The 26,645-nt window shown below is 38.8% G+C and overlaps 4 protein-coding genes across 6 annotated transcripts in view; 2 read left to right on the top strand and 2 right to left on the bottom strand.

Annotated features, from left to right (window-relative positions):
• Positions 1-444: 444 nt before the first annotated feature.
• On the bottom strand, positions 445-10,439 carry LOC110063958 (radical S-adenosyl methionine domain-containing protein 1, mitochondrial-like). The gene is made up of 16 exons (XM_089290731.1): positions 10,163-10,439; positions 9,909-9,961; positions 9,023-9,129; positions 8,104-8,236; positions 6,445-6,490; positions 6,228-6,289; positions 6,010-6,115; positions 5,794-5,886; positions 5,280-5,330; positions 4,731-4,784; positions 4,418-4,494; positions 3,904-3,982; positions 3,265-3,320; positions 2,973-3,027; positions 1,665-1,771; positions 445-961 (listed from the first exon to the last, which is right to left on the bottom strand). Exons 1-16 carry the CDS (start codon positions 10,334-10,336, stop codon positions 850-852), a joined length of 1,365 nt encoding a protein of 454 aa, XP_089146857.1. The 5' UTR covers positions 10,337-10,439; the 3' UTR covers positions 445-849.
• Positions 10,440-10,505: 66 nt separating this feature from the next.
• LOC110063957 (histone-lysine N-methyltransferase SMYD3-like) lies at positions 10,506-14,158 on the top strand. Its single transcript, XM_020770953.2, has 4 exons — positions 10,506-11,115; positions 11,534-11,839; positions 12,071-12,430; positions 13,852-14,158. The coding sequence occupies exons 1-4, from the start codon at positions 10,536-10,538 to the stop codon at positions 14,037-14,039; spliced, it is 1,434 nt and encodes a 477-aa protein (XP_020626612.1). The 5' UTR covers positions 10,506-10,535; the 3' UTR covers positions 14,040-14,158.
• A 731-nt stretch (positions 14,159-14,889) lies between these two features.
• LOC110063952 (sodium/calcium exchanger Calx-like) overlaps positions 14,890-26,645 on the bottom strand; it is a 15,041-nt gene continuing 3,285 nt past the window's right edge. Inside the window, exons 2-10 of the mRNA XM_020770946.2 lie at positions 25,714-25,781; positions 23,834-24,001; positions 23,045-23,114; positions 22,248-22,371; positions 21,695-21,930; positions 21,041-21,379; positions 20,276-20,454; positions 19,341-19,670; positions 14,890-18,801 (exon numbers count right to left, since the gene is read on the bottom strand). Of these exons, the coding sequence (XP_020626605.2) occupies positions 18,565-18,801; positions 19,341-19,670; positions 20,276-20,454; positions 21,041-21,379; positions 21,695-21,930; positions 22,248-22,371; positions 23,045-23,114; positions 23,834-24,001; positions 25,714-25,781 (1,751 nt within the window). The 3' untranslated portion in view covers positions 14,890-18,564. The remainder of the gene's footprint in view (positions 18,802-19,340; positions 19,671-20,275; positions 20,455-21,040; positions 21,380-21,694; positions 21,931-22,247; positions 22,372-23,044; positions 23,115-23,833; positions 24,002-25,713; positions 25,782-26,645) is intronic.
• Positions 25,445-26,645, top strand: part of LOC110063953 (uncharacterized) — a 26,727-nt gene continuing 25,526 nt past the window's right edge. For all 3 annotated transcript variants that reach the window (XM_089290735.1, XM_089290732.1, XM_089290734.1), the window contains exon 1: positions 25,445-25,555. The gene's annotated coding sequence lies outside the window, so the exon portion shown is untranslated. The remainder of the gene's footprint in view (positions 25,556-26,645) is intronic.

Raw genomic sequence — 26,645 nt, 5'->3', positions numbered from 1 at the left:
GAGGGGTATTGTGAGAGTACAGTGTCTTGGATATTGAAACCTGCAGGACACGTCACCTCCATTATATATCAAACAATAACATTATGAGCTCAAGATTCCTATCGCGTTATAGTTGACATGGGTGCAGCCCGGGTCAACCATCACGCATAGAAATCGGGGGCAAGTAATCTAATTAATTTAGTGTAAATCTACTAGTCGTTCAAAATTTCATCTAAATCCTCTTCACAGACATTGCGAAAACGTTAAGAGAGGGGGCCACCATTTTGTTAACAAGCGCACACTGCTAGGCTACTCACTATCTACAACAGAATAGACGGTGAGTAGTGTAGCCAATCAGCGAATGGCATGCGTGATAGAATGCTAGTAGATTTATACTAAAACTCGATAGAAACATGGTACATGTTTTCTGTTTCTTAAATAGAAGAACAAGTAAACACACAGAGCTGCAAAGTTTTGTTTATTATAAGAAAAAAAATACGTGCATCTGTTCGTATAATGTATACTAATATGATTCATGATTCATGATTCATAATAAATTGGCTTCCTGCAATCCGAAAAGTTGAAAAGATCTAACATTGTTAATTAAAAATGTTCGTCAGTCAGTTTCTTATTTTAACCATCACTCCTTTCCAACATGGCCACAATTTTATGGCCTGAAAGGTGTATTAACAGCATTCCAGAGAGTTAGAAATTATTAGAGTTAAAATTAGAGTTAGAAATTACACTTTTCATTTGAAGTGATTGTCAAATGTTTGAGGAGGATTATTCATGTTAATATGTAAGTCTCTTTTCTAGTTGTTTAACGGTTTTCTCCAGAAGTAGAATAACTATTGTTGATCAAATTGCTCATTAATCTGCTTGTGATTTTAACGAGGTTCTTGCTCTCTGTTCAAGATGGAGCAGTAATATTGGAACAATGCTGTCCAGTACAGACAAGCCCTTGTAGGTGGCTTTGATGCCCCTGAAATAGATAAAGAAAAAATGCATCCATATAAACAAACTTAAACGTGGGAAGCGCGGTGGCCTCATGGTTAGTGCGCTCCTCTCCGGACCGAGTGATCTGGGTTCGAGCCCTGGCCGGGGACATTCTTTTGTGTTCTTGGGCAAGACACTTTACTCTCACAGTGCTACAGCAACAGGGACAACCTCCAGTGTGATGGGCCACTTGACTCGTATGCAGACTTTACCTTTTTTACAAACTAAAACGGAACTAAATGCTGAGTATTTTGATGATCAACAATGCTTTGGGCAGCAAAATTACCCGTCCTTACAACTTAACCAATTACTTCAACCAAGTTTTAGGAAAACAACACAGACAAATTTCGGTTGGAAGAAACCTCATCGAATAACAGAGTTTTCGAAAACAAATATCTTTTGCCCAATGTGAGTGCAGGTTTTACCTTAAGTTGCTTTTTTTGTTTGTTTGCTGCTCTAAAGTAGTTATTAATAATAATTTTTCAAGCTAACCAACAAAATATTAAAAACAATATTCTACTTTAAAACAAACATTGACACCTGGTAATTAATGCCATCACTTTTAGTTATCTTCGTTTTTTTCACGGAATATTAGAGGTCAGAGGTTTCATGATTCATGAGTGGAACATGAACAATTTTAAGTGCCACGATACTTGCAAGTGGTATGACAATGCAATTAAGACACTTACTTTTCACTTAATAGCAGGAAGCCAGACTGTATGAGATCTTGAACATCCTTACTGTCTTTGAATGTATCATAAAGTGACATGTCAAGTGGGGACAAGCTCATCCACTTCTACAAAAACAAAACAATTTTAATAAATTGACGTCAGTTTTTTATGCGTCTGTCCTCTTATTGATGATAAATTGCGTCATAACATTGTCAAAGTGGCTGTGACGTCAATTTGCTTTTTACAATAACAAGACCCCAAAATGGTCAAATGCTGGGAATAAATGAGGGGAAAAGATGCCGTAAACTTGCCATAAACAAACATAAGTTAATTTTATTCAAAATGACGCGCGCGATTGTCAATAGCTTTTCTCGCTTTTTGATTGGCTACTTAAAAAAGTACATAAAATCTCGTTGGTTAAAAAGTTGACAGTTTGACAGCTGAAAGTTGAACTTGAAAGCTTGCATAAATTAAAATTTTATCTGTCTGTACTCTTATTGATGATAAAAATGAGCCAATCAGTGTGCGAGAAATTAGACAGTTATTGTGAAAACAATAATTGATTATCAGAAACAATTACACAAATAATGTACTGTCCAGTAGCTTTCATTTGAATGGTCACGCAACAGGGTTTCATCCCCAGACTAAAATGTTAGAACCACCTTACAAGACAGTTAAGCTCAGAATAATGAACATTATTAAAACCTGGATCATTGGATGATGCAATTCAAGACTTTTCATTGGCTTTGCCATCATGGGTTATGAGCCATTATACCATGCTCTACAAATATGGCTAGCGTATGCATGTTTTTGGGGGGCATTTTTATTTTTATTTTAGTCTTTAAGGCGATTTTAATAAAGAAATGATTCCACTTGTGCAGATTATTATGCACTTGCCAAATGGTTTCTTGTGCACTCTCAGATTTTCTAGATCTCATCTGCAACATATGGTACATTTTTCTTATACAACTAGGAAAACAGTGCTCCATTTGAATAAACAGACAGCACCACATGAAAAACTTCATTTGAATGGTCATGTGCTAGAATTTACCTACCTGTAGTAGACTAAAAAAAAGTTTGAAAGTTGCCTAACACAGCATAATAAAATTTGGTTACAGTGGAACCTCAGTTTAAAAAATCTCTATATAACAAAGTCCTTGGCATAACAAACAATATCCTTCCTGCCAGTAATAGAAAAATATATGGAGAAGAACCTTTGATACAACGAAACCTCATTATAGAGAACATGTTTTGCCAGTCTTTGCCTTCACTGTATCAAGGTTCCACTTTACTTTCCGGTGACTGTCATAACATTATTACCAATACCTTGTTACTAAGACCATCTGCTGTCCTGAGACTAAGCATGAAAACCTCTTCTAATCTGTGACAAATCAAGGAAAAAGTAATGATTAAAAGAGACAATGATCATAATTCAACACTGATTTTAATTTTCATAAAATATTATTGATAGATTTAGCTCTAACCTAGGACTTTTTTTTAGGCTAAACACAACCAAGAAAATGTAGGGACATTTTGCTAGGGTGCAAACTGTATATTTATATTTTTATGAATTATTGGAGTGTAAAAGAAAATATTTCTTTTAATAATTTTAACTTACATTACAAATTTTGTTTGTGTTATCTGTGTTCTGGTTGCGTGGCCTCTTGTTTCAACCTAGAAATGAAAGACAGACAGTAGTTGATGGGAAGTATTATTTATGGATAAATGAGCAGCTAATCATTTTCAGCAGTTGTCCACAAAATTTCAGTTAAATCTGGTCAAGCATTACCCACCCATGACCAGATTTATTTAAGAGACACAAGACAAAGTGAAACACAAAAGAATCACAAGAAAATCCGAGAAGATTTGCTTGCCCAAAAAGTTGTAAAGGTTTGAAGCCCTGCACTTGTTTTAATCATCTCCTAAATTAAAAAAAAAAAAACTAAAAAACAACAACAACAAAAATTATACATCACATTGCGCACTTCCAGAATATATCCATACTCCCCCAACAGAAGGGATTGGAATTTCCTGGGGGTGGGAGTGGGGGTTTCAGCAAGACCAAGAAATTTAAAGAAATTTGTATGAAGCCTAATTGGAATTTCCTGAGGGGTGAGGGGTTCTAAGAAAAAATTCCTTTCACAGGGGAGATATGGATATTTTCTGGAACTATACATTGCCTTATATGATGACCACTGCATTAACAACGAACTACATGTAACTAATTATTTTTAAGCATTATAAATTAGACATTTGCCTCTTTCATCCATTGGTTTGGTTCTAGTGTCTGCACTCTTGCTTGTCGTGTTTCACTTCCACTTCCATAAGGAACAAATCTGTTAATTAACAGAAGGGAATCATTACTGACAATATGTGAATGGGTGCCTGGAAAAAAGCCCTAAGTGACTACTGATAAATTTCCAGATTACCTTTATGAGAGTTTGGCATTACATCAACAGTCACTTACAACAGGTCTTTATTCTGCACAATACCCCTTCAAGTGATGTATATTCAGTTTGCTCATACACCATAAAGTTGAAGTCTTTCAAGCCCTTCTAACAGCATTTGAAATCTGTAAATTAAATCAAGCGGCTACAGCTGTAGTTCAGAGTAGTACCTCTAACTTGTGTAAGGTGTATTGACTCTTTCTTGCAATATTTGTCTTTTTCCTGCTAACCTGTCACACCAAAGGTTCCAGTGTTTGAGAAGGACGTAGTGCTGAACATTGTGAGTTGACTTTTTGCTCAAACTGACATTTAATTATATATTACCTGCCATGGGCCCCTGGCCCCACTCCAATGTACTGAGTGCCATTCCAGTAAGACAGGTTATGCCTACTCTCTGCACCCTGGAAAAATAGACAACAAGTCAAAGCAACAGAAGATTAATAAAACAATATTGCAGGTACATCATTAAATCACTTAATAATTAATAACATCATTTTATTGTAGGCTGTTCTAAAGGACATTATTATAATTTAAGTGATAAACTCAATATAAATAAATGACAACAAAGCAAACAAAGGAACAAGGTTGATTAGATTGAGACATGAGAAGAAAAAAAAAATCATTAAATATATCTTACTGGTCTTGCAAAGTTTGCCACTTCATATCTGTGGAATCCATTTGCAATCAAAGTCTAGTGAAGAGAAAAGAAACAATATAATGTATCCTTATTTTGTAAATGCACTTCAATGGAGCATGTCAACAATAAACAACCTTCAGCTAAAACACTTTTGTTCATTATTGTGTTTCTCTGTTGGCACTGACCAACAAGCAAAGATACAACACTGACTAGTCAGGAATTTAATTAACAGATCATCTTTACTCATCGTAAGAATGTGCACATACACTGTGCACAGAGCAATGGATCACATGTACTTAACTAAAGGCAGATCCACGGTCAAGTATGGATTGAAACCCTTGATTGATAACCTCAATCAACATCTTGATCAGTACTCAGTGAACATCCCAATCGATACTTGGTCGACTCGGATATCGATCAACACTCAACCACGGATGCCTTTTGTACACATGATGCGAGCAATTCACTGAAAGAGGGATCAAGCTGAGAAAGAAATGGAGGACGGTGTACTTTGTTTTTTTTTAAGTCTGATGTCCAGGATTTCTTTACCTCTACAGCCAACTGGTACATTTCAGCTACAACATCAGGATTAGGAAGTGGCTGCCACAAACAAACAAATAAACAAAATAAACTACTTCCAGTGATGCGATCGGTGATAGACATTTTCTATAAGATTTTTGTAATCTGATACGTTTTGCTGTTTCTAAATTTTTGGTGGCTTCTGTCCACCTTCGTTAGAGAATGTGCAGATTGCAACGCTGATGAAGGCCCCTGGGACAGATTGAGAAGCCACTGAAAATTCAGAAAAGGAAAAACAGATCAGATTACAAGAATCTTAAAAAAATAAATAAACTGTGCACGGATTAAACTACAACAAACAAACAGAGTGTTCTCTAAATAAATACATGCATACATTTACATTTCAGCTAAAACAGAAAAAAAAAAAAAAGAATTGCAAACAGTTCAATAAAACATTTCTGAAACATATAAAAAGTAAAAAATAAAATAGCCAAAGATACAGTTATTAGTTTTTGTAATAATTATTTTGTTATTATCCGCTTACCAATTTTCCTGATTTGACACTCTTAAAAAGTGGTGTACCTCTCTCAAGAGTCAGTTGATATAATGAAATATGATCATCGCACACAGATAACGCCTGACAGACAAGATCAAATATAATTGACAAGTAGTCTTCAGTAATATTCACAGGAACTTTAATTTTGATATTCAATCATCATTATGACACTTAATTACTTATCAGATTTTTTTTCTGACTTACATGGGACAGCTCCTTGTTCCAGTCATCTAGTGTTTGGTGTGGTTGCCCAAACATTAGGTCAATTGAAACTTTCCCAGGGAATATGGATCTTGCAGTCTGTAATGCTCTACAAAATCAACATTCATTCTAATTTACAAAGTGGCTCAAGATTGCCCAAGCTGATTATACAAGGTTCACTGGATTAAAAGTCATCATCACAAGATTGAAAATGAACTCACTGCAGTGAATCTTTAATGGTGTTATCTCTCCCCAATACAGTCAAATCTCTCACACTGAAGGCCTACCAAAAAAAGTATTTACCAGTACTGGAGAAAATATAATAAACTTCCTTGAGAACTTATTTGAATGTTACAGCGTAACATAAACAATGTTTTTTAAGTCTATTAATCGAATATCTATAAACATTTTATAATATAAAAGTTAGAGAACATTAACCTGGACTCCGAGTGAAAGCCGATTGATCCCAGCTGTATAGAAATGTCTAAACGAACAGTAAACAAATAATGTACATTATTCATAGAGTTTAAAGTAAACATAAATAAGTTTGTTTTCTCAGACCTGACATGATGCACTCCAGGCAAGGCTCACCATATTCAGGGGTTTCAATAAGGTTTGTACCAGGTGGAGCATCATGATGTGAGGCGCATGCCAGGTGGATTTTAATACTTGTAATTTTGACACATTTCAGATAGGCTTTCATGCAGAACATTTATTTTCACAATCAATGGGCAAATTTGCTTTGCATTTTGAAAATACAAGGGCAATAGCACGTACTATTAAGCAAAATCCTGGTTTCTTTGCCTTAGAATAAGCTCGACTTTTTAGTGGACTGTTAGACACATAAAAATAACATGAGACAGCAACAATACTATGTAAAATATTGATGAAGCAGCCTGGCAAAGTTCTGTTCACAGCGGGTCAATTTGCCTGGGGCCCGGCCCTTAATGAAACCCCTGCCACATTTCTATAAATTACAAACTACATTGTACAATCGAACCTCCACTTGCAACCAACTCTCATAAGCTACATGTACCACCCCTTCTCAATGACCAGTTTTCTGAAATGCCAAAAGTTTCCTAGTCAAATCAAGTGTGCTATATTCAGATACTCTTGTAAGCGGCCCCTTGAAACCACCTTGAAATTTTCTCAGAAATTTTCTTTTGTTTTTAACCTCCTGTAAGCGGCCACTTGACAGCTAATAGAGAGGAAATTGATAAGGTGTTGTAACATTATCACACTTGGGACATTCAAGAGACAGAAATTTATCAGTGGAAAGTACTGGAATTTTCTTCTCGAAATTGACTTTTCACATGAATAACACAGTTAAAAATTTAAAGAAAAAATGCATATACACTGTATCAGTCGTAAAAGAGATTACCTTATTAAAAGTGGTATAATTACAGAAAATTAGAAATGATATCCCTATGCAGTTAATTACCACATGGTAATGTCTATGAGGCAGAATTTTGACCCAATATGGTCTAAGGTCTTGTATACATAAACAACCACCTCCATTATAAGCAAGCACTCAGGCTTGACATTTTGGTTGGTCGCTTATGGGAGGTTTCACTGTAGACTTAAGAGGTAAGGAAGAAACTTGTACATCCAAAAACCCAGGATATGTTTTGTTTGCCTTTCGGCAAGTGGAAGTATGAGTTCTAGGTAGTCTAGTCAGTGGGGAAGTAGATAAAGAACTCTCTTCAAGTCTTGACCTCCTCTCAACTTTCAAGATATATAAATGTCCAGTAATCCTATTTAAATTTAAAATATTTAAAAGCTCTGTAGACTAACAAATAAGCAAATTGTGAGGTGCAGTCTCCAATACTGAATTTTGTGCTCCAAACGACTGACTTGTAATTGGAACAAGTGCAGCACATGTTTACAGGGTTTTCAATAAGTTTTGAAATAGCCATCTGAGCCAACTAAAGTAGGTGGCAAACTGATGAATTGTTTTAATAATTTGAGTGAAAATACAGACAAAGTAGACGACAGTAAGAGGTAAATTCTGACAAAGTAGGCGGCGATTTTCAGTGGTTGCCGGCTTCCAATGAAACCCTGTGTTTACTATACAAACTTGCTATATATTAGTCCTACCTGAGGTTGTCAGTTTCAGCTGAGGTGGGATTAGCCTCAAGCGTCACTTCGGCTTCATTTGACAAATGGCAAATCCTAGCTGCAGTTTCCAGCACTGAGGAGATTGTCAAAGGCTCTGCTAGACTGGGTGTACCTACATGTAGTAAGCATAACACACCATAATATTTATTAAATATGATTCAGTACTTCTATCTGTTCATAGATCAATTTTAAATAATTAGAAAATAGCCCAAAGAAAATATTCTGGCCTTGTTTGTCAAAGGCTGCCCAAAGCATTCCAATGTTAAACTTTAACATGGTATAAAAAGAAAACAAAGCGATCTTTGAGAAATCAGAAACACTTTTGAAAGGCAATGTGTAACAAATCAATTCCGATATTAATCACATTGCTGTGATAATTGAGGTGTGTAACCAAACTTGATAAAGGCGAAAGGGTAAAAATTGCTTTGTAGTGCAAAATTTCTGTTAAACCTTTTATATTTTCAAAAAAATAAAAAAGACATCTTCCTATTCCTTATAAATTAATAAGCTTAAAGAAAATGTATACTTTATTGGGGGTTATTTTCAAAGCCTCCGCACAAAAACACGCTGACGTAAGATGGTCAATTGAGGTATACTGATACCTTAAATTAAAATTAATGTTGAAAACAGCATCACTATTTAATATTAATAACAGTTCATATTATTTCATAGTTCTGCTGGCTCACATTTGATAGTTCAATATATAACACTACATTTCTATGCAAAAATATATTTCCATTTAGTTTACTGCGGAACCACTCACCTGTGGCTTGTGGTTCCACAGCCAATTTGACAATGTTATGATGCAATTTATCATCAATAAGAGGACAGACAGATAAAAAACTGACGCCAATTTGTTAAGTTTCAATTTATTGTACATATACTTTTCTGATCTAACCTCCACCAAAGTAAACTGAGGAAATCCTTTTCACACCAGACAAATGTAACAGGGTTTCTGTTTCTGTCACAAGGCATTTCCGCATACGCTGATGGTTCACATTGTTACTAGAGGCAGAGATAAGACAGAAACAAACAAAGCATTAGTCAAACAAAATCTGTTTAACATGCTGTTGTTCTTCGTACTCATATATATCAGGACCTCTCTACAATGGCTGCCTACAATCATGGACAAATTTGCACTTGGGGCGCTTTTTCACATGCGTTAAACAATCACGGGAAAATGCAACGATAGTTGCCTAGCCTCCACCCCACCTACAATTTTGGACCATGTACCCATAACTTCTCTTGAGTTTCAACATTATATTGGGAGGGGAGGGAGAACAACAGTGCATTTTTAAGAGGGTAGCAGTGATTTTTTCAAACTTAGGATGTAAAACACAGATATTGAATTTGTTGCATTACATCAGTGTCCCGTGGACTTTTGTCCACCACTGTAGATAGACAATTAACTCAGGTGACTCCTGTAGAGTGCTTAGACACAGACAGAAGTGGATCAGAACACTGGAGAGAGATGCAGTAGAGTGTTAAGTTTGTTGTTCTGCATGTATGAAACGAAGAGCCACTCAATCTGTGAATATGCCACACTGACTACTCATCCAGTAAACTAATAGACCCTATTTATAAATGACTGACAGTTAAAAATTATTTTGTAATTATAAAAATTAGCCCAACTAACCTTATTTTTGGGTTGATAATTCAAAAGAATTTTTATTCTCAAACGAGGTTAGTTGGGCTCATTTAAATGCATACAAAAGAATTTTAAATTGGCAGTCATTTATGAATAGGGTCTATTAATTGAAATAGTTTATTTTGTCTGCACATACCTTAAATATTTGTTAAAATTGCAAAATGTACAGATCTGCCTGCAGAATGGCCACTACAAATAAAGAGAAACGATAATAAAATAGCTACCATTAATTAAGCTTATTTGTACTGTGTGGAGACAAATTACTGTAGTACTGTGTAGTACTAATGTGTCTAATGTGGTAAGTACGGTAGCGAACGTTTTGCAGAGATTTATTAAAATCTAAGCTTATTAAATTCCGCTTTACGACCATACGCCTTTCGAAATACTTACATGAACATACAACGTAGCTTCATCGTTCTCACTGCAGCTATGATCTCTATGATCTCTTGGATTGGAAAGAAATCGGATTGTGTTTATTAAACAATATCGACGCGTTGTACTAGTATCACCTATTTTTGAAAGCAACCGGGATGTGAGTAGTTTGCATCTTGACGTGACGCTCATTGGGTTCGATCTCAAGCCTTTTTCATGATATAATCTGGAAGTTATGATCGCAAGCTTGGTCTGCCAAAGTTTCAACAACTGCAGGCACTTTGCACCCAGCGGATTCGCACATATGTAACAACTCAATGTGTGTAACAACCAATGAAAAGTTTTCCATTCTGGAGCCGACGGCATCCGATTCAGCGGTTATATTTCCAACATGGCGGACTCGAAGCCTCGCGAAGATGTTTTCGAGGTTTTTGACTCTGGGGAGGTAAAAGGACGAGGATTAAGAGCTTTAAAGTCCTTGGCACCTGGGGATAAAGTACTGGAATCTACCCCATCTGTCTACGTTTTGAGTAACAGTGTCCGTGGGCAGTGCTGCGACTTCTGTTTTGCCAAAAGCGAAGATCTCCAGCGCTGTTCAAAGTGCAAGTTTGCTCGATATTGTAACCGAGAATGTCAAAAGAACGCTTGGAAGGATCATAAAACCGAATGCGAACGCATATTGAGTGTTTCTCCGAATATTCCCACTGATCTGGTGCGACTAATGGCGAGAATCATGCAACAGCAACAATTACAGTCTGGTAAAATGTCGTCCATTTACACCGCTCTTGTTTCGCATCAGAAAGAGTTTGATGATGAAAGAAAAGAGGCTTTTTCTGCCATCGTAACGGTACTTAACCAATTTGTTGGCGAGAGGGATTTTCAGAAAAGCTCTTCTGGTGAACTGTTTAATCTCTTTGGCAAAATATCATGCAACAGTTTTACTATATGTGATGCAGAGTTGCAGCCTCTCGGTATGTACAGTAATACAGTAATATCGGCAACATTATAGGGGTGCAATGTGCAAACTAAGACCTAAGACCCCCTCTGAATTGCAAAAACTAAGACCTAAGACTCCCTTCAAATCTCAAAAACTAAGAGCTAAGACTATCTCCAAAGCTCAAAAACTTAGACCGAAGACAACCCCCTCTGAATCTCGAACAAAAGAAGCAGAAAATGTTTTTCTCACACACATCTAGGAGTCTGGGTGTTAGTGTGCGGGGGGTCAGGTCACATGGTTTGTCGTTGTTTGCCAGTTTTCTTGTTGCTTGGTTCAGCTTGGCATTTCTCCCAGTTGTGTATGAGAAATTTATATTTAATATCATTGAAGTATTGTTGTTCTTCTTCTCTGGCTGCTATCTAGCTTATGTAGTTTTATTTCATTCTCTTTAGGTGTCGGCATCTATCAAACTCCATCTCTCTTGAACCACTCATGTCTTCCAAACTGTGTTGCCATTTTCAATGGCACTAAACTCCTTGTTCATGCAACAGAACAAATCAAACAAGGCGACGAACTCGCAATAAGCTATACAGAACTGCTTTGTCCAAGTTACCAGAGAAAAGAAGATTTGAAGAACCGTTACTTGTTTGGATGCAGTTGTTCCAAATGTCTGTCTCCTTTGGAAGAAGATGGACTTATGCTAAGTCTGCAGTGTTCTAATTTTAGCTGTAATGGAGCAGTACCAAGAGATTTGTCAAGTAATATTTTCAAAAATACTTCAGTTATCTTCAGTTGTTAAAGAGTCTGAAGTGGTCAGATTGCCAAGATTTTTGAGGACCAGTGCTCATATCAGTCAGACATGTTCAAATGAACACTTTGACATTGAGACTAATATGGTTATGATATCTGTAAAGAATATTTCTTTACAGGTTCCCTGTCAGGGTCTCTTATGCACCTTTAGTTATATTTGCTTTTTCCTCAATCTCCAGGTGGTGGTTTTGTTGTTTGCAATACATGTGGTAAAGGACTATCAGACAAAACTGCAGCAAGTAAAGCACAAGCCATCATCTCAAAGTCAGAAGAAACATTAAAACAAATCAAAGCTTTGGAAAAAATGTACAACTTTGAGGCTATCCTTGATCTTGCAGAGAATATTCTAGCAGAGCAGAAAGGTTTCTTTCACAAGCTGCACTTCAGCAGGGTCGGCATTCTTGATAAAGCTATGGATGCATGTATCTATCTTGAATTGTGGGATAGAGCATTGGCATTTGGACTTCAAACAATGGATGCTTACAAGCTGTATTATCCAAGAAACCATCCAAGTGTAGGCATTCAGTTGTTTAGAATAGGTAGGTGATCAAACCATCATCTATTTGATTTGTAAACAAATTGAAGCGATAGCTGCTGATCTGGGGGAGGGGAGACTCACATTTGAAAAGCTTGGGAATGTTTATCGGAAAATTTGTGATTTAAACTCCGACCTAAAGGAGACCAATATCTGCATGGCTTGAGCTTTATTTGACTCATAAAAGATACCACCTATTGGCTCAATTACCAGCAGCTTTTCGGCAAAGGAGCCCTTGTTAGTAGTGTGGACTCAAGAGACCCACTGAAATCGAACCTAAATTAAAGTGGAAATAAGGGCATTTTTTGATTCACATTTTCACATTTCTTGGAGTGCACCCTAAAAGATACTTTGACAGCGAGAAAAGTGCTGTTTCATCACAAACACCCTAAGTGAGACCAGAATCCTGGATTTATACCCCTAAGCGAGATGACGAGCATCCTGGACCTTTTCATATGGGAGGCCCCCCCCCCCCCCCTCCCCTTTCCTGGGAGCTGATCACGTGACTGTATGTTTGTTATTGGCTTAGAAATGACAAAAATCTGAGACCATCATGAAATTGTTTCTGATGTCTGAGGCAGCCTGTTGTTTCATAGCATCTACTTGTTTCAGATAAAGATAATGTAAGGGATAGACCATTATTTTTTTAAAGGGAGGAGAGGGTGGTTGGGCAATTTTGGAAAAAAAATTCTTGCACAGCAAAAACTGCTGAAAAAAAAAATTGTGCAAGGGGAGCCATGGGGAAAAAAATCGAGCAAGTGCTTTCTACTATCCAAGTCCTGTGTTTGACTTTAAAAAAAGTTCTTGCAGAAGTTACTGCCCACTTGAAAAAGTAGTGCACAACATAAAGGTGAGAAAAAATTTCATGAAAATTGCCCAACCGCCCCTTCTCCCTCAAAAAATGATGGCCCATCCCTAAACTGTATTTTGGTTCCCCTCTTTTTGTGCCCACTACCTGGAGTGAGTGAGAGCATGTGGGTTGGGAAGGATAAAGACAGTGACAACAAACTGTGGGGTTTTGTCAGATCGCCAATCTCTGTGAAACAGATTGAATGACATGTTTTAAGTATTCCATTGTCACTGTTTTGCTATAATCAGTGCCTTCACTGCCAGATGTTTGTTCATGTAGCAGAGCACAAAAACACCTTATTTCAGTCACAAATTTACTAGGTGGTTTAAATAAACAGTTTTACACAGACATTCCTTGTCCTACTTACTTTGTCTTTTACAAGAAAAAGTCAAAACATTTATGGTGATAAATTGTGATACCCAAGTTTGTTAAAGTGGTTTGCACTGTATCCGTTTACATGTAGACAAACAAATGGCGTGCTTCTTTAAAAATACTTCTGTGAGCCTACATTAGGTACATTGAAAATGGTTGGCCATTCAGTAGCAGCTATTACCAAATCTAAATCTGAATTTCAGGCAAACTCCAAGTATATTTGGACAAGCTAAAAGATGGTTTTCAGACTCTACTACAGGCAGAGGCTATTCTCAAAGTTACGCACGGGAACCACCCACTTGTACAAGAACTGCGGGAACTTATTGCTCAGACGTTAGAGGAACTAAGGGTGGAACAGAACAGGACAGTTCAAGGAATGGAGTTAATATGATTTGTAATGTGAAGTATGTCAATTTGCCGCAGAACTGAGCATTTGGTAGATATGTGATTTTATCAGCTTCTTGCGGGGCTTGTAAGGTGTGCGCGCAAAAATAAATGTGTTAAATCTCAGGGTGCCTTGAAAAACCACCTTTTCCAACCCTTTTCAAAGTTCATACTTCCGGTGAAAATTAAGCCTGGTCCTCATATCCCGCCGACCTACCAGCGACGTAGTCACCGGTTGCAACTGACAACGTTCGGCGATCTGTCCCAGTAGGTCCTCGGTGCACCTGCGATGGATCGCAGATGTACTCAAATTTGCGCGAAATGCAAATCGAATTGGCGCAATTTTCAACCATTCCACCTGTAAATATGGATCGAATCGTCTTTCTAGAGTACGTTGCGTCCGCGGATGATGTTCACATAAAATATTTTCACCGCTGACAACCGCCGGCTTGCCTGCGAAGTTGAACTCAGCTCAACTTCACAGGCAAGCCGGCGGTCAATGCCTGGGACAGATTTTGATTCGGCGATAAATATTCACATATGCCGTAACGGTGTTCCAGGCCCAGGTATGTCCAGGTATGTCCTGGTGTGTCCCAGGCCCAGGTTGTCTCAGGTATGTCGGTGGCATATGAGAACGAGGCTTTAGCTGGCTTATTGTTTCTGCGGTTTCCGGGGTGGAAATGAAAAATTTGCAGAGAACAGAGTAGTGCACTTTCTCGTCTCGCGGCTACGCCACGCGAGCCTCTGCTCTGCGCGTGCCTGTGCTCTAGAGGCCGCCATGCCTCCCTCTGGGAATGAGACTCGCTGTCAGTCAACCCCTCTGTTCATTCAACTCGAGGAGAATGACCACCATGTCATTTATTAAATAAATCTTTTATTAGCTCAATGAAAGACAATCTACAAACCATAGGAAATGGAAGTCTAAAATGTCTGACAAAGTAACCTAGTCTATGCGCTTTCTATATCTACAAGATATTCATTATCTATGCCTTGGAAGAGACAATTTACATCTCTGGAATGAACAGGCCATATTGGTATCCTCGGTAATGGACTGGAACTAGCGTGCAATTGAGGATGAGCCTCCATTGCAAGCTAGTTCCAGTCCAATACCGAGAATACAAATATGGCCTATTGGGTGACTCTTTGTGACTTTGTACAAATCTCGTGTAATGCCCTCCTTTTACTTATAATTTTTCACACAAAGACGTTCACAAATAAATGTGACGGATTTTAATTTACCTTCTGATGAAGGAAGAAAACGTTATTTCAAGTTCAGCAAGAAGCTCCCACAAATAAAAGGCATTCATTAATGGTAGTCATTTTCAAAGCACAAACAGAAAACACCCTCGGTAAAGGAGAGTTCACATTTTTAGAACTTAGTACACGTATGCACTTTGACTAAGTTAGAGGTGGCAAGCCTTTTAGGAAGAACTTCTTACTAAATGCATTTGTAATATGGAGACAAAACTGGAGGCCGTGACTGTGAATGAAGCCATATTTCCAAGCAGTTTTGAACTAATGATAGCTAGCTATTGAACACCTGGAAAAATCTGCTAGCGAAAATTAAACGTGAGAGGACTATGTAGCACTAGTGGAATTATTCCTACTTGGACCACAAACGGAGGATAAAATCAAACATGATTAAAATCAGTGTCCACACTACGCCGGAGAAATTTGAAAACGCAGCTCTATTTCGGCTACGGTTTGGCCTACCGTCCACTCTAGTCCGTCACGAAAACGGAGCTTTTCGAAACGCTGTTCAAACAGGAGGAATTTGAAAACGTCGGCTTTTCGTTTTCGTGTGGACGGAAAACATTTTGAAAACGGAGCTTTTCGAAAACGATGACGTCACGATAATCATGTGATTTTCCTGACCGAGTTTTCCTCAAACACAAATGTGAAATGACCGGTTATTGTAAGTTGCGTTTCCAGACTCCTCGGGCGTAGTATGTACTGTGCTTAATTAAGGGAAAAAACGAACACTGACCCTTCTGTAGAGCTACAGGAATGCACGCCTTCGCTTTCGATTATATTAATTTTACAACTTGCAATAAATAAAGAATTAATACAGAGCTTAGTGGGTTATGTTCTTCACACTGTTCAGTAGAAACACCTTTCAAACATCTTTTCTCAAGATAATGTAGGAAATAAATAGTAAGTTTAAGGTGAAATATTTCTCACGGGTAGCCGAGTAGGTGGGAAAGTTTCCAAACGACTATAAAGTCCAGCAAATTTCAAGCGATGGAGAAATGCAAGGAACGTAACAGCTCAATATTTCTTACACAAATCCCCGAGGGAATTTTAGCATCTTCAGGTTACTTCACTCAAATTCCCCTCCACTAAACTATGGTGCCAATGAATCAAACGTTTTATACAGGTTACATAGCGAGAACCAGAGAATTGCATGTTCGACGTTGCCGTGAGGAAGAATGTAAGAGTGAAAGCAGGATTGTTGTACTGAAAACTTCCGCTTTTAGGATAACAGAACACTTTTCTCAATACTTCACCTTCCCTTTGAAACTCGCGAAAACAATTTCTCCTCGACTCGTGAGTCTTTCCATCCGATATCCTTTGAAAGAGTAAGTCAGGTACAACATTTTGGCAGAAATTTTCATTTCTTTTCATCGGCACTTTGGATAATCATATCTTTTGATTCTCGTAACATATCTGCGGGAATATAGAACAGTAATGTGTATAGAAACTCGAACGGTGGTCTTTGCCAGCACTAAACATGTTAAAGCAAATTCTTAAGTTAAGGACAACAAAAAAGGAGCTTTCAAACTGGTAAACTCCGCACGGACAGCAATCTGACTACAGTTCCTTGCCACAGCGCTGTAGTACCATGGTTAACTTGCTCCTAAACTCAGTAGTTCGTCTATCGGCACACAGTTTTGGTTCAAATATTAATCCTGATATTACATATAGTACAGTAATTAAATAATTTAGCATGGATTTATAAATAAATAGCTTTTTCAGAACTGGTGTGGCCTGAGGGCCAGATTAGTTTGGTTGTCCTTTGTGAAGAGGTGAATGTCATCTAAAAATCATAAACGCCAACAAATAAAAACTTGCATACGCGTAATTCTGGGTTCTGGGAAAGAAAACGATCGAAGTTCTATTTTGCTACTTTTGCTATATTTTCACGAAAAGCTTACAATAACAACTTCAATATTTAGAGCGGTTTTTCGTCACTAAAGTGTCGAAAATCTTTCCATCTGCTTTGTTTTTGCATTACTTTGCTTTGTGATTGGTTTAAAAATCTCGCGCCACTTTAATTTTCTCGTCCAATCAGAAGTAAAACCAAAGCCAATCGCGACTCGCCAGACACTATTTTCCCGCGCTTTGTTCCGGCTACATATATAAGTTTGGTTCGAGTTTTCATTGGTTCAGTGGATTGTCTAAGTCCTTTGTGATTGGCCAGAGTAATTACTTTGGTTTTGGTTTTCGGACACTCATGGAGCGGTTTTCAATTGAGTGTCGGTAAACCAAAACTATAGTTATCACTCTGGCAATCACTAAAGACAGAGATAATCCGGTGAACCAATCAAAACTCAAAGTAAAACGTATCGAGCTAACGCGAAGCGCGGGAAAACGACCGGGAGCGAGGCACGGTTGGTTTTAGTTTTGGTTTTACTTTCTGATTGGATGAAAAAGTGGCGCGAATTTTTAACTCAATCGTGTTGCACAGCAGTGCAACACCAACTACTTTTCGACGCTCAAATAGAAACCACTTCAACGCCGAGGAAAATTTCATGAAGAAACAATTGTGCTGTTTTCAGCCTTTCCCAGTTAAATACATAAATTTTATACATGCGCAGAAAATACAGCCAATAGGAATACAGGAAAGCCTTTGTATGTTCGACGGTATTACACTCAGACCTTCCCATCGTGGGCCGCATTGACTGTGTTAGCCACCTAAAGGTTCGTGTCCATACCGCGAAAATACAAGTGACTCGTGCGATATATAAACAATAGCCTCCATTTGGCACGAAAATATGCTAGGATATTTGTCCGCGGACATTATCTGTTCCGAAAGGCGAACAGTTTTCCGAGAGCGTAGCTCGAGGGAAACTGTGAGCTTCGGGGAACAGATAATGTCCAAGGACAAATATCCGAGCATATTTTCACCCCCAAATGGAGGCTATTGTTTATATATCGCACGAGTCACTTGTATTTTCGCGTTTTGAAAATTGGGGAATGTTCTCGAATATTCCCCAGTTTCAGCTGGGGCATATTCGTTCACGTGACGTGTTTAGACCAATCGCGCGCCAGTGAAAATATTTGATGGATTATAATCCACGGTATAGCACTAGAAAACGTTGAATAACTAGAATATACATGTATACTCTAGTTGGATTAGACCGAACACAACGACCATGCGAAAATAATCTGGCTACATTGACAGAATCTAAAACGTCCGTTATATACATGTCAAGAAACTCGTGAAATAAATATAGACGAATGTATGCAGTCCTCGTGGATGTACAGTGGATAAAATCTTGTGAAGTTATTTGTTCATATAATATACCGCTTTAAAATTTAAGTATGTCATAAATTACCAAGCACGAAATTAACACGTAAACGAACCACAAAAATATCAAGAAACACCCTGACACATATTTGGTCACGCTTGGTCCTCCAAGTTCCGCTCGGCCAAATAATTTCGTGTACCTTCTAACCAACAGGAGAATGAAACATAGAATCGCACACACGCTATACGTGACAACACTTATGGATAATGTTCCTGCGTTGACTTTGAATGTAGTACCCTGGTAGGAGAGAAGAAGAAGAAAAAAGTTGAGTTCATGTAAGTTATATACGCAGCGACATTTTTGAACTTGCACAGAAAAGGCATCACGCTAGACACGAATTGACTAAAAACATTTTAAAAGAGCTTGTGAAACTTAGTAATCAGTGAATTGTTTTTGTAGCTCCATCAGAAACTATTTTGCTCATGCTAATGAAGTAAATATTGTAAACAAAGATTCTCTTATTGTAGAGGCTGATAACTCATTGGCGCCAGTGCATATATCCGGACGATCGCCTTTTCTCCTACTTTTCTTCGTTGATTTTTTTCCCGCGACGTTTCGACTATCCCTCCCCCCCCCCCCACCACCAACTCATTGCTCCTTGGCAGTGAAAGGGTGGTGGGGGGGGGGGGGGAGAGGGGAAAGTCAAAACCCTACCTACCCTACGAGGATGAGTGTTCCTGCACCTTTTATTGTATCCAGGAATGACGATAGAACATTAGCTTGAAATAACTACAACCACAGGAATACCGAACTAACTACATCATAAATATGATCACCTGAACTTCGTGATAAATGGTAGCAATCACCCACGGCGTCCCCAGGCCAAGGAAAACATTGACCGAGTTGCTGCCAGTTACGTTTCCAACAGACGCATCCGCGTACTTCTCGTTCACAGCTGCTGTTTTACTGGCAAATAAGTCTGGAAGACTGGTTCCCAGTGCCACAAACAAAATGGCGGTCGCCTCGGGTTCGAGTCCAATCAGGCAGCCAAATATGGTGGCCAAGTCTCCCACTATGGTAGTGACCAGGCCAATCATCATCAGCGCCACAACAAAAGTCAGCCAGCCGCCAAGCCAAGTACAAGGGGGAACGAATGCAAAGATCACCTGTTGGAAAGCAAACGATGCTGGTTCATAAAAAGCAAACAATTAACAAAGAAAATGAAAGTTCGTTAGGTGACCCAGATACTTAACTGAAAAAAACACGTGGTACGAGCTTACGTATACAGCTCAATTCTTCATATAACCACGTGAGACAATCTTAATAGGATAATATCTTGGCCGCACGGGTTTAGCCAAGCTGGATGGCACATAAACGACCGAGGGGCAGCCTCTTAGCGTGATCTCTCGTAACCTTTTTAGAAGGAAATCACTTTATGACGTTGCGACCTAAGAATCTAATAATGCACGACGTTGCTGGTTCTATCAGCTGTCTTCAATGTGTAATAAGTACTGTCTATGCCAGGTAATATCAGACTCGTACCCAGTCGCTATTCACGTGGTTTGGGGAGGAGAGAAGATTGGATATTAGAGTGGATTAAGGCCCGCGGGGTCCTTCCCTCTACCCGCGCGTTCCACTCGATCTAGACCGCTTTCTCTTGGAAAAAAATCCAATCTTACCCTTAAATAGCGACTGGGTGCGAGTCTGAGGTAATAATACACGGATTTACGAAGAGCAACACATATTTTGTAAAATTTCCACATCAGCCCACCTTCCAAGCAAATGTAAAGAAGTGCATGACGTAATCGAGTGTTGTGGCATTCTCCACATCTCCGCCATTAACTGACATGGCTTCTCTGAACTGCGCACCCCATGTCTCGGATCCAAAGTCCAGGCGGCGAAGGTTAAAAGTTGCCAGCGATACAACCCGATTAAATAACTGGCGATACTCTAAAAAACACAATCACACGAGCAAATAAGAGTCTGTTCCGAGATATTAATATCCCTATTATACCATTCTTTTGCTTTGGGGTCAAATTCGTTCTCATTTTAAACTCTTACCTTATACTACATCACGATCAGCCTGATTTAATTTTGCAACCCTATTCCAGACAAGGCACCAAAACCCCTAACCTATCCCAGACCAGCTATTTCCATGCAGAAACCTTTATCACCATCATAGTCCAACATACTCTACACAACCCCGGGGGAAAGAATCCTGTTCTAGACTGCATCATTTATACACTGGCCACTTTCACGGTGAATTATACCCTATTCTAGACCAAAACACTCTATGATTTCTATACCGTATCCCAGACTAAACTGCCTGAAAACCATACCCTTCATAGCGGCACATGCCCACATAGCTTATGGTATGTACCCACATAGTACACCCACATAGTACCCCCGGGGGGTTAAACGCCTTTTTAGTGATGATCAAGTCCTAAATTTCTGTAAACAACTTGTTTACTCAACATTTATATTTAAAAGTTGAGAGATTCCAGCAATTGATCAGAATAGCAACGGCCTCGCTTACCGTCATCATGTACAATAGTGACTGCCGCGCTCCTTATACTTCCAATTGTTGCTCCCTCCGACGTTTCCACAAGTTTCACCAGAAATGTTTCGTCTTTTTCAAAATCTTTATCGTCGATAATGTCTATTGTAATGTATTTTACTTGCTCGCCGTGTTCAAAGACCAGCGTTCCAGACCCCCCGTGATAATCCTTGCCGTTTACCGCAGTCTGGTCCATGGTTTCCCACGTGACCACAACCTTCCCATCGGTACCTTGGGTCCTCTCGACTTTGATGGGAGCTTTTCCGATGTTTTCCGTTATGACGTAGCTTGGCCTCTCCAGTGAGAAGGTTCCGGGTTCTGTAATGTGATGGTGAAAAGACAAGACACTTAACTCTTACGGTGCCTCTCCAACCAGGTATATAAATGGGTACAGGCGAATTTAATGGTGGGGGATAACACCACGATGGACTAGCATCTCATCCAGGGGGCAGTAGAAATACTCCTAGTTGCATCATGCTACAGAAACCGATACAAGCTCGGGCCTGATGGGCCACTTGGCTCGTATGCAGACTTTACCGACCCCCTCCAACTCCCGGCCCCGACAGGAGGTAAACAACATTTCCCCTCGTTTGTCCAAGAATTGTGCCTTTCTCCGATAATTCTACAACTTACCATCATCATTAATAATAGTAACTTCAGTAATGCTTTGTTCTCCTATTTCCACCGTATCATCATTGCAGTCAAACCTAGACAGCTTTAGGAAGAACACTTCATTTTCTTCCCATTCGTTGTCATCGATAATTGTGATGTCGATATGTTTCAGGGTTTCTCCAGCTTTAAAGACGAGAACATCTTTTTTGGCCTCGTAGTCCGAACCAGACATGGCTGTGCCATTGATGGTTTCATAACTAGAGAAATGAAAAACAGTCGACAGAGCGCTGGATTCAGTTTCAAATTGCGTGTATTGCCTCCTAGGAAATCAGATTGCGGTTCAGAGATACCCTAGATCTGCCAAACATTTCGAGATTTTCTGGCATTTCACGAAGGTCTCCGAACATCGACAACTATACTCCAATTGCTCCAAACTAATTTTCGGTGCATGGCAGTCACAAAATGAGAGCTAGAAGGATCACTACTTTATTAGTGCGAAGCGTGTGAAAATATTGATGGTGGGTCATGTTATAAGCAAGTACAAGCTTCAAAATAATGGACAGGTTACACTTACTTCACACTCGCTGTGATTTTCGTGTTCCCAGTCCTCTTGACTCCAATGCGGACAAGTTTCTCGTTTTCATAAACAGCACACTTCGGAGCAGCAAATTCAACGCGAGCTGGCGGAACCTTTCCAGCTGTAAGAAAAAAACAAAAAAACAAAAAGGAATCACAATGTTCACTCATCCGTTTCGCGGCATAAGCAGTTCTCTATTCTTAGCACTTTCAATCAGTAAAATAACTAAGGGATTGCTGGTTTTTATGCCTTTGCTTTAAAGTTCTCCGCCAATCAAATGCAAACCTTGAAAAGCAAGCGGGAGTGTTGTGACCTGCATGGGTTACGCGCGTTTCACGTGTATGGTAGAATGTAAGTCGATTTGTGTCATCGGAATCCTGGCACGTTCGATCAGGATTATAAAAATGGGTTATTGACCAAGCGTGAGATCAAGATGCCTGGATATTGGCCAAGTTCCCTTTTCTGCGGGTTTATGGACCGAGACGGAGTTGAGGTCCATAAAATCGCAAACAAAGAACGAAGCCAATATCCACCCATCTTAATCGAACAATAAATCTTGGACAATAAAATATTTATTACATGGCTTTCCGGAAAATATTTCTTGTGGGACACAGCGGGTAGTCTTGAACGGGCATGATAGCGCCATCTTACCCACTCGGGTAGCCAATCACAGAGCAGGATTCCGTTCATCTTGCTCGCTCACGGAGCTAGCCAACTAATAAACTCAGTTCAGTGCTAGCAGGTAAGAATTTAAAAACCAAGCTGTGTCATTCACATCGGAACATTGCACCTACCTAAAGCGTGACTCATAATGACAGAAGCGCCAGAAGATGAGAAACCAACTTCAGATAACTCTTCATAGATCTATAAAAATAAAGCAAGGAGCAAAACGGTTAAAACCGATCGAAAGAACACATAGGAAGTCGATTTTCCGAGTTTTGTTAGGGAAACACTACCTGCAGCTTGCGCAGTGCTCTGAAAAAGTGACTATTCTGATCAGTAAGTTCTGAGTAGAAGTACCGTTGAACACCGTTATTTCGAACTCCAAGGGAAAAGGAAAAATAGCTTGAAATAGCCGACAATAAATGACTGAAAGGCAAATTTAAGGGAAATGGTTTTAAGTTCGAATTAAAGGGGAATTAATTCGAGATAACCAATTAAGTTCGAATTAGCGGGGACCAACTGTAGCTATTGAACCACAGTCGTAGTTTCTCCCGACCAAACCCGAAAAATGGCACCCTATTCAAGGAAAAACAAAAACTAAGAATGGCATCAACGGGTCAACTTTCTTTCTTTTCTGTAACATTGTAAGTTAGGCATTAAGCATATAATTTGTTTTTCGTTAAGCTGGGCATTTGCACACTGCAATATTAGTTAATACAATTTAGGAACCCTATCTAAGGATCACATCGGGAACACAATACAAACAGGGGCAAAAATGATACACTGTTTATATTAAGGATCAGGAACCTCAGAAACCTGCCCTACATGTAAGCCAATAAATGGGAGTACCTACACCCTTCCCGGGTAGAAAAGACACTTTGTCATGTTATAACAAGCAGTGTACCGTATAACTAACTTACCACTCTAAGTTTAGAATCCATCTTTGGTCTAAGCTTGTGACTACCTCCAATATCTCTTATAGCACCCACTCGGTAATAACCATAGTTCTTTGGCTGTTTGGATTTAATATGGGCTGCAACAAGTTTGGCAGCATCATCTTCTGAGAGTTCTGGATTTCTGCTAACTTCCTGAAATGCAGAATAATTGTAAACTAGTTCATAACTGTTCTTTTCCTTTTCAAATTTTTTTTGCAAGTATATATCTTCCTTCTCCCTTAGTCCATCGAACAAGAAGCGAAAAAAAACGTTGCGTGACATCCCAAAAAACGGCTGCGAAGGAGACTACATCGAGACAGGAAATTCTTACCACGAAGTAGTCAAGTGTAGTTGAGGGAAATTTTGCTCCGAGTTTTTCACTCAAATTTCTAAGCGTGTATATTCCACGCTCAATTGACCAATCACCCTGATCTGGGTATCATTGGAAAGATCTTTTCCTGCCGCAAAACTTAAGGTAGCCGAACACAGTTTTCGCACGCGCTTTTGCTGATGCGATTCAGCGCGCGCACAAGGATTGCAAAGAACAAACACGCCGTCAATAGAGCGATCACTTTATTTGTCCAATGCCCGCATTATCTGTGCTATTTTTCTCTATAATTGAACGCAGTGTATTGACCGTTTTAATCTTTTATTGCAAAGATATGTTACAAAAGCTAACGATGCAAAGAACCCAGCAATTCTCAGCTTTTTCGTTGTTACCGAAAGAACCCAGTTAAATGCAGCGCATGCGTAGTAAGTCAAAAAATTGCGATTGAATGAAAAATTGCGTTCTCGGAAATACGCCTTTTTCTCGAGAACCACTCATTAGAATTTCACGAAATTTGGCGCAAAAATACTTTAGGAAATAAGTAACTGGAGTATTGAAAAAAACTGAACTTTAACAAAGGGAATTCTGGATATTCCAGTGAACCTTCAACAAGGGATAATTAAAGATCTCTCTGTTAAATTATTATCAAAATGGTGTTAACTTGTGAGTATTGTTACAAGCTTGCTGCATGCAAATTATAAAGAAAATCTAATGACTAGATTTTCTACAAAATCGACAAAAATGATTTTAAAGGCCCGTTTATATTTATTCATGTTGCCATGGCAACGGCACATACGTCAGCTAAACTATCAAAAAACCAAAGTTTGTGTTGTTAACTTGGTTGCTGCCAATTTTGGCGACCGAGGGATCAAGGGTTTTAGAGAAAAAGGTGTAACTTTTTTTAAGAGCAACTCAAAATTAGTTAAATGGCCAAGATTGTGAGTCTTGTCTTGTCAAATCGGAAAGTTATGGCTTCCCAAAGTGAGTATAAAATGTTGCAGATGTTATGACGGGAAGTTACAGTACCAAACTCTCTAGAATTCCCCGACTTTATCCATATTTGCGCCATTTTGAAAGAAACGTAACATCGAAACTTTGCCAATTTAAGATGCTCTTTCCAGCAATGTCAATGTATTTTCGCTACTATGGCAATATCTAACGTTGATGACAAAAAATCGTGGATAGCTTGACGTTTCTGTAATTTTCGTGGTGATTTCCAGAAAATTCACGCGTGTTGCAGCAGTTAGGTTGTCAGCGGTATTGCGTATCACTCGTGACCAGACGGAAGAGTCGACGGAAGAAGAACGATTCTTTAGACAACGCAACACAGATTGATCTGCTGGGAAAAGGATGATCGTAAAAGATGGAATGAAGAAAATGTAAGTGATTTATGATAGCTCATGATCGCGTATGTATGCCATATTCCCAAATTTTAAAACAGGTTAATCCCTTCTTTTATGTTACTATACAAAATACGCAAACAAATGCACATAGCAACTGTTTGTAAAACTGTAGAATCATGAATTCAACTATTTACCTTTATAAAACTCGTGACTTCTGGGTCATGGGTACATTTGGGTGTAGACAGAGCTTTGGAACCCTCGGCTGTTTATGATAGAAAGAGAAAAATTCCTTTAGTGTTGATGATGTTCCTTCCTGTTTTAATTATGCTTCACCCTCCCCCTGAAAGAATACATTTTAACCTTTTCTTACCCCCCAAGACAAAAGTTACAACAAACATGCTAACAAACAAATTTTGTACAAAAAAGGCTAAAACAAACACAAGCAAAATGTAGCACAAGGAAAGAAATTTGTCAAGTGGAAATCTACACATATCCTATCTTTACAAATTAACATAGAAACTACATGTACAGTTACTCATCAAGTCTCACACTTGAAGCGATCATCAAACTGTGCCCTTAGCAATAGTTGAAACAAAATTTAAACTGACTCATAGGAGACATGTGGAGTGATCCTGTTTCTAATTGGCTGCATATCCTGCATTTTGTTACAAGTGTTACCTTTGTTTAGAAGAATAATGAAAGTGAGAAGTGGACCTGTGCCATTTTCAGTTACACTGCATATCAATATTAATTGTAGTTCAGCTTGTCAGTGTGGTGGATTTTTCCAGAGGTAGATCTAAGACCTCTTGTACTTTAGAGGGTGGGGTGTGCAAATATTTTTCTGACCCAATCATGCCTTAAATTTAGGTGGGAGCCCAAACATTATGTGTCCTCTGATTCCCTTCCCAAGATCCAGCACTGGGTTTTCTGTCTGCAGCCCTACTTGAAGCTGTTCTTCAAACTTTGTCACAACTATCCTTACTAGAAACTATAGGCTTTTTAACAATGTTCTTGATGCCGACATTCATAGTAAATAAAAATGTAACCATGTGTTAAATTGATGCACAAATGAATTAAACCAGACTTAAAAATTTGTAAGGTAAAATACAGCTGAACCCCACTTATT

This window comes from Orbicella faveolata, unplaced genomic scaffold (assembly GCF_042242905.1).
Source record: "Orbicella faveolata isolate gen_17 unplaced genomic scaffold, um_ofav_v1 contig_2, whole genome shotgun sequence".
NCBI lineage: Eukaryota > Metazoa > Cnidaria > Anthozoa > Scleractinia > Merulinidae > Orbicella > Orbicella faveolata.
This window is presented reverse-complemented; position numbering and strand designations above follow the sequence as displayed.

Coding starts and splice junctions, on each gene's coding strand:
- LOC110063957 (XM_020770953.2), top strand. CDS start 10,536: ATGGCGGACTCGAAGCCTCGCGAAGATGTTTTCGAGGTTTTTGACTCT. Junction 11,840..12,070: donor AGTACCAAGAGATTTGTCAA/GTAATATTTTCA, acceptor CTCAATCTCCAG/GTGGTGGTTTTGTTGTTTGC. Junction 12,431..13,851: donor CATTCAGTTGTTTAGAATAG/GTAGGTGATCAA, acceptor TCTGAATTTCAG/GCAAACTCCAAGTATATTTG.
- LOC110063958 (XM_089290731.1), bottom strand. CDS start 10,336: ATGAGCGTCACGTCAAGATGCAAACTACTCACATCCCGGTTGCTTTCA. Junction 8,237..9,022: donor CTCAGTTTACTTTGGTGGAG/GTTAGATCAGAA, acceptor TACTACATGTAG/GTACACCCAGTCTAGCAGAG. Junction 6,116..6,227: donor ACCATTAAAGATTCACTGCA/GTGAGTTCATTT, acceptor TTGATTTTGTAG/AGCATTACAGACTGCAAGAT.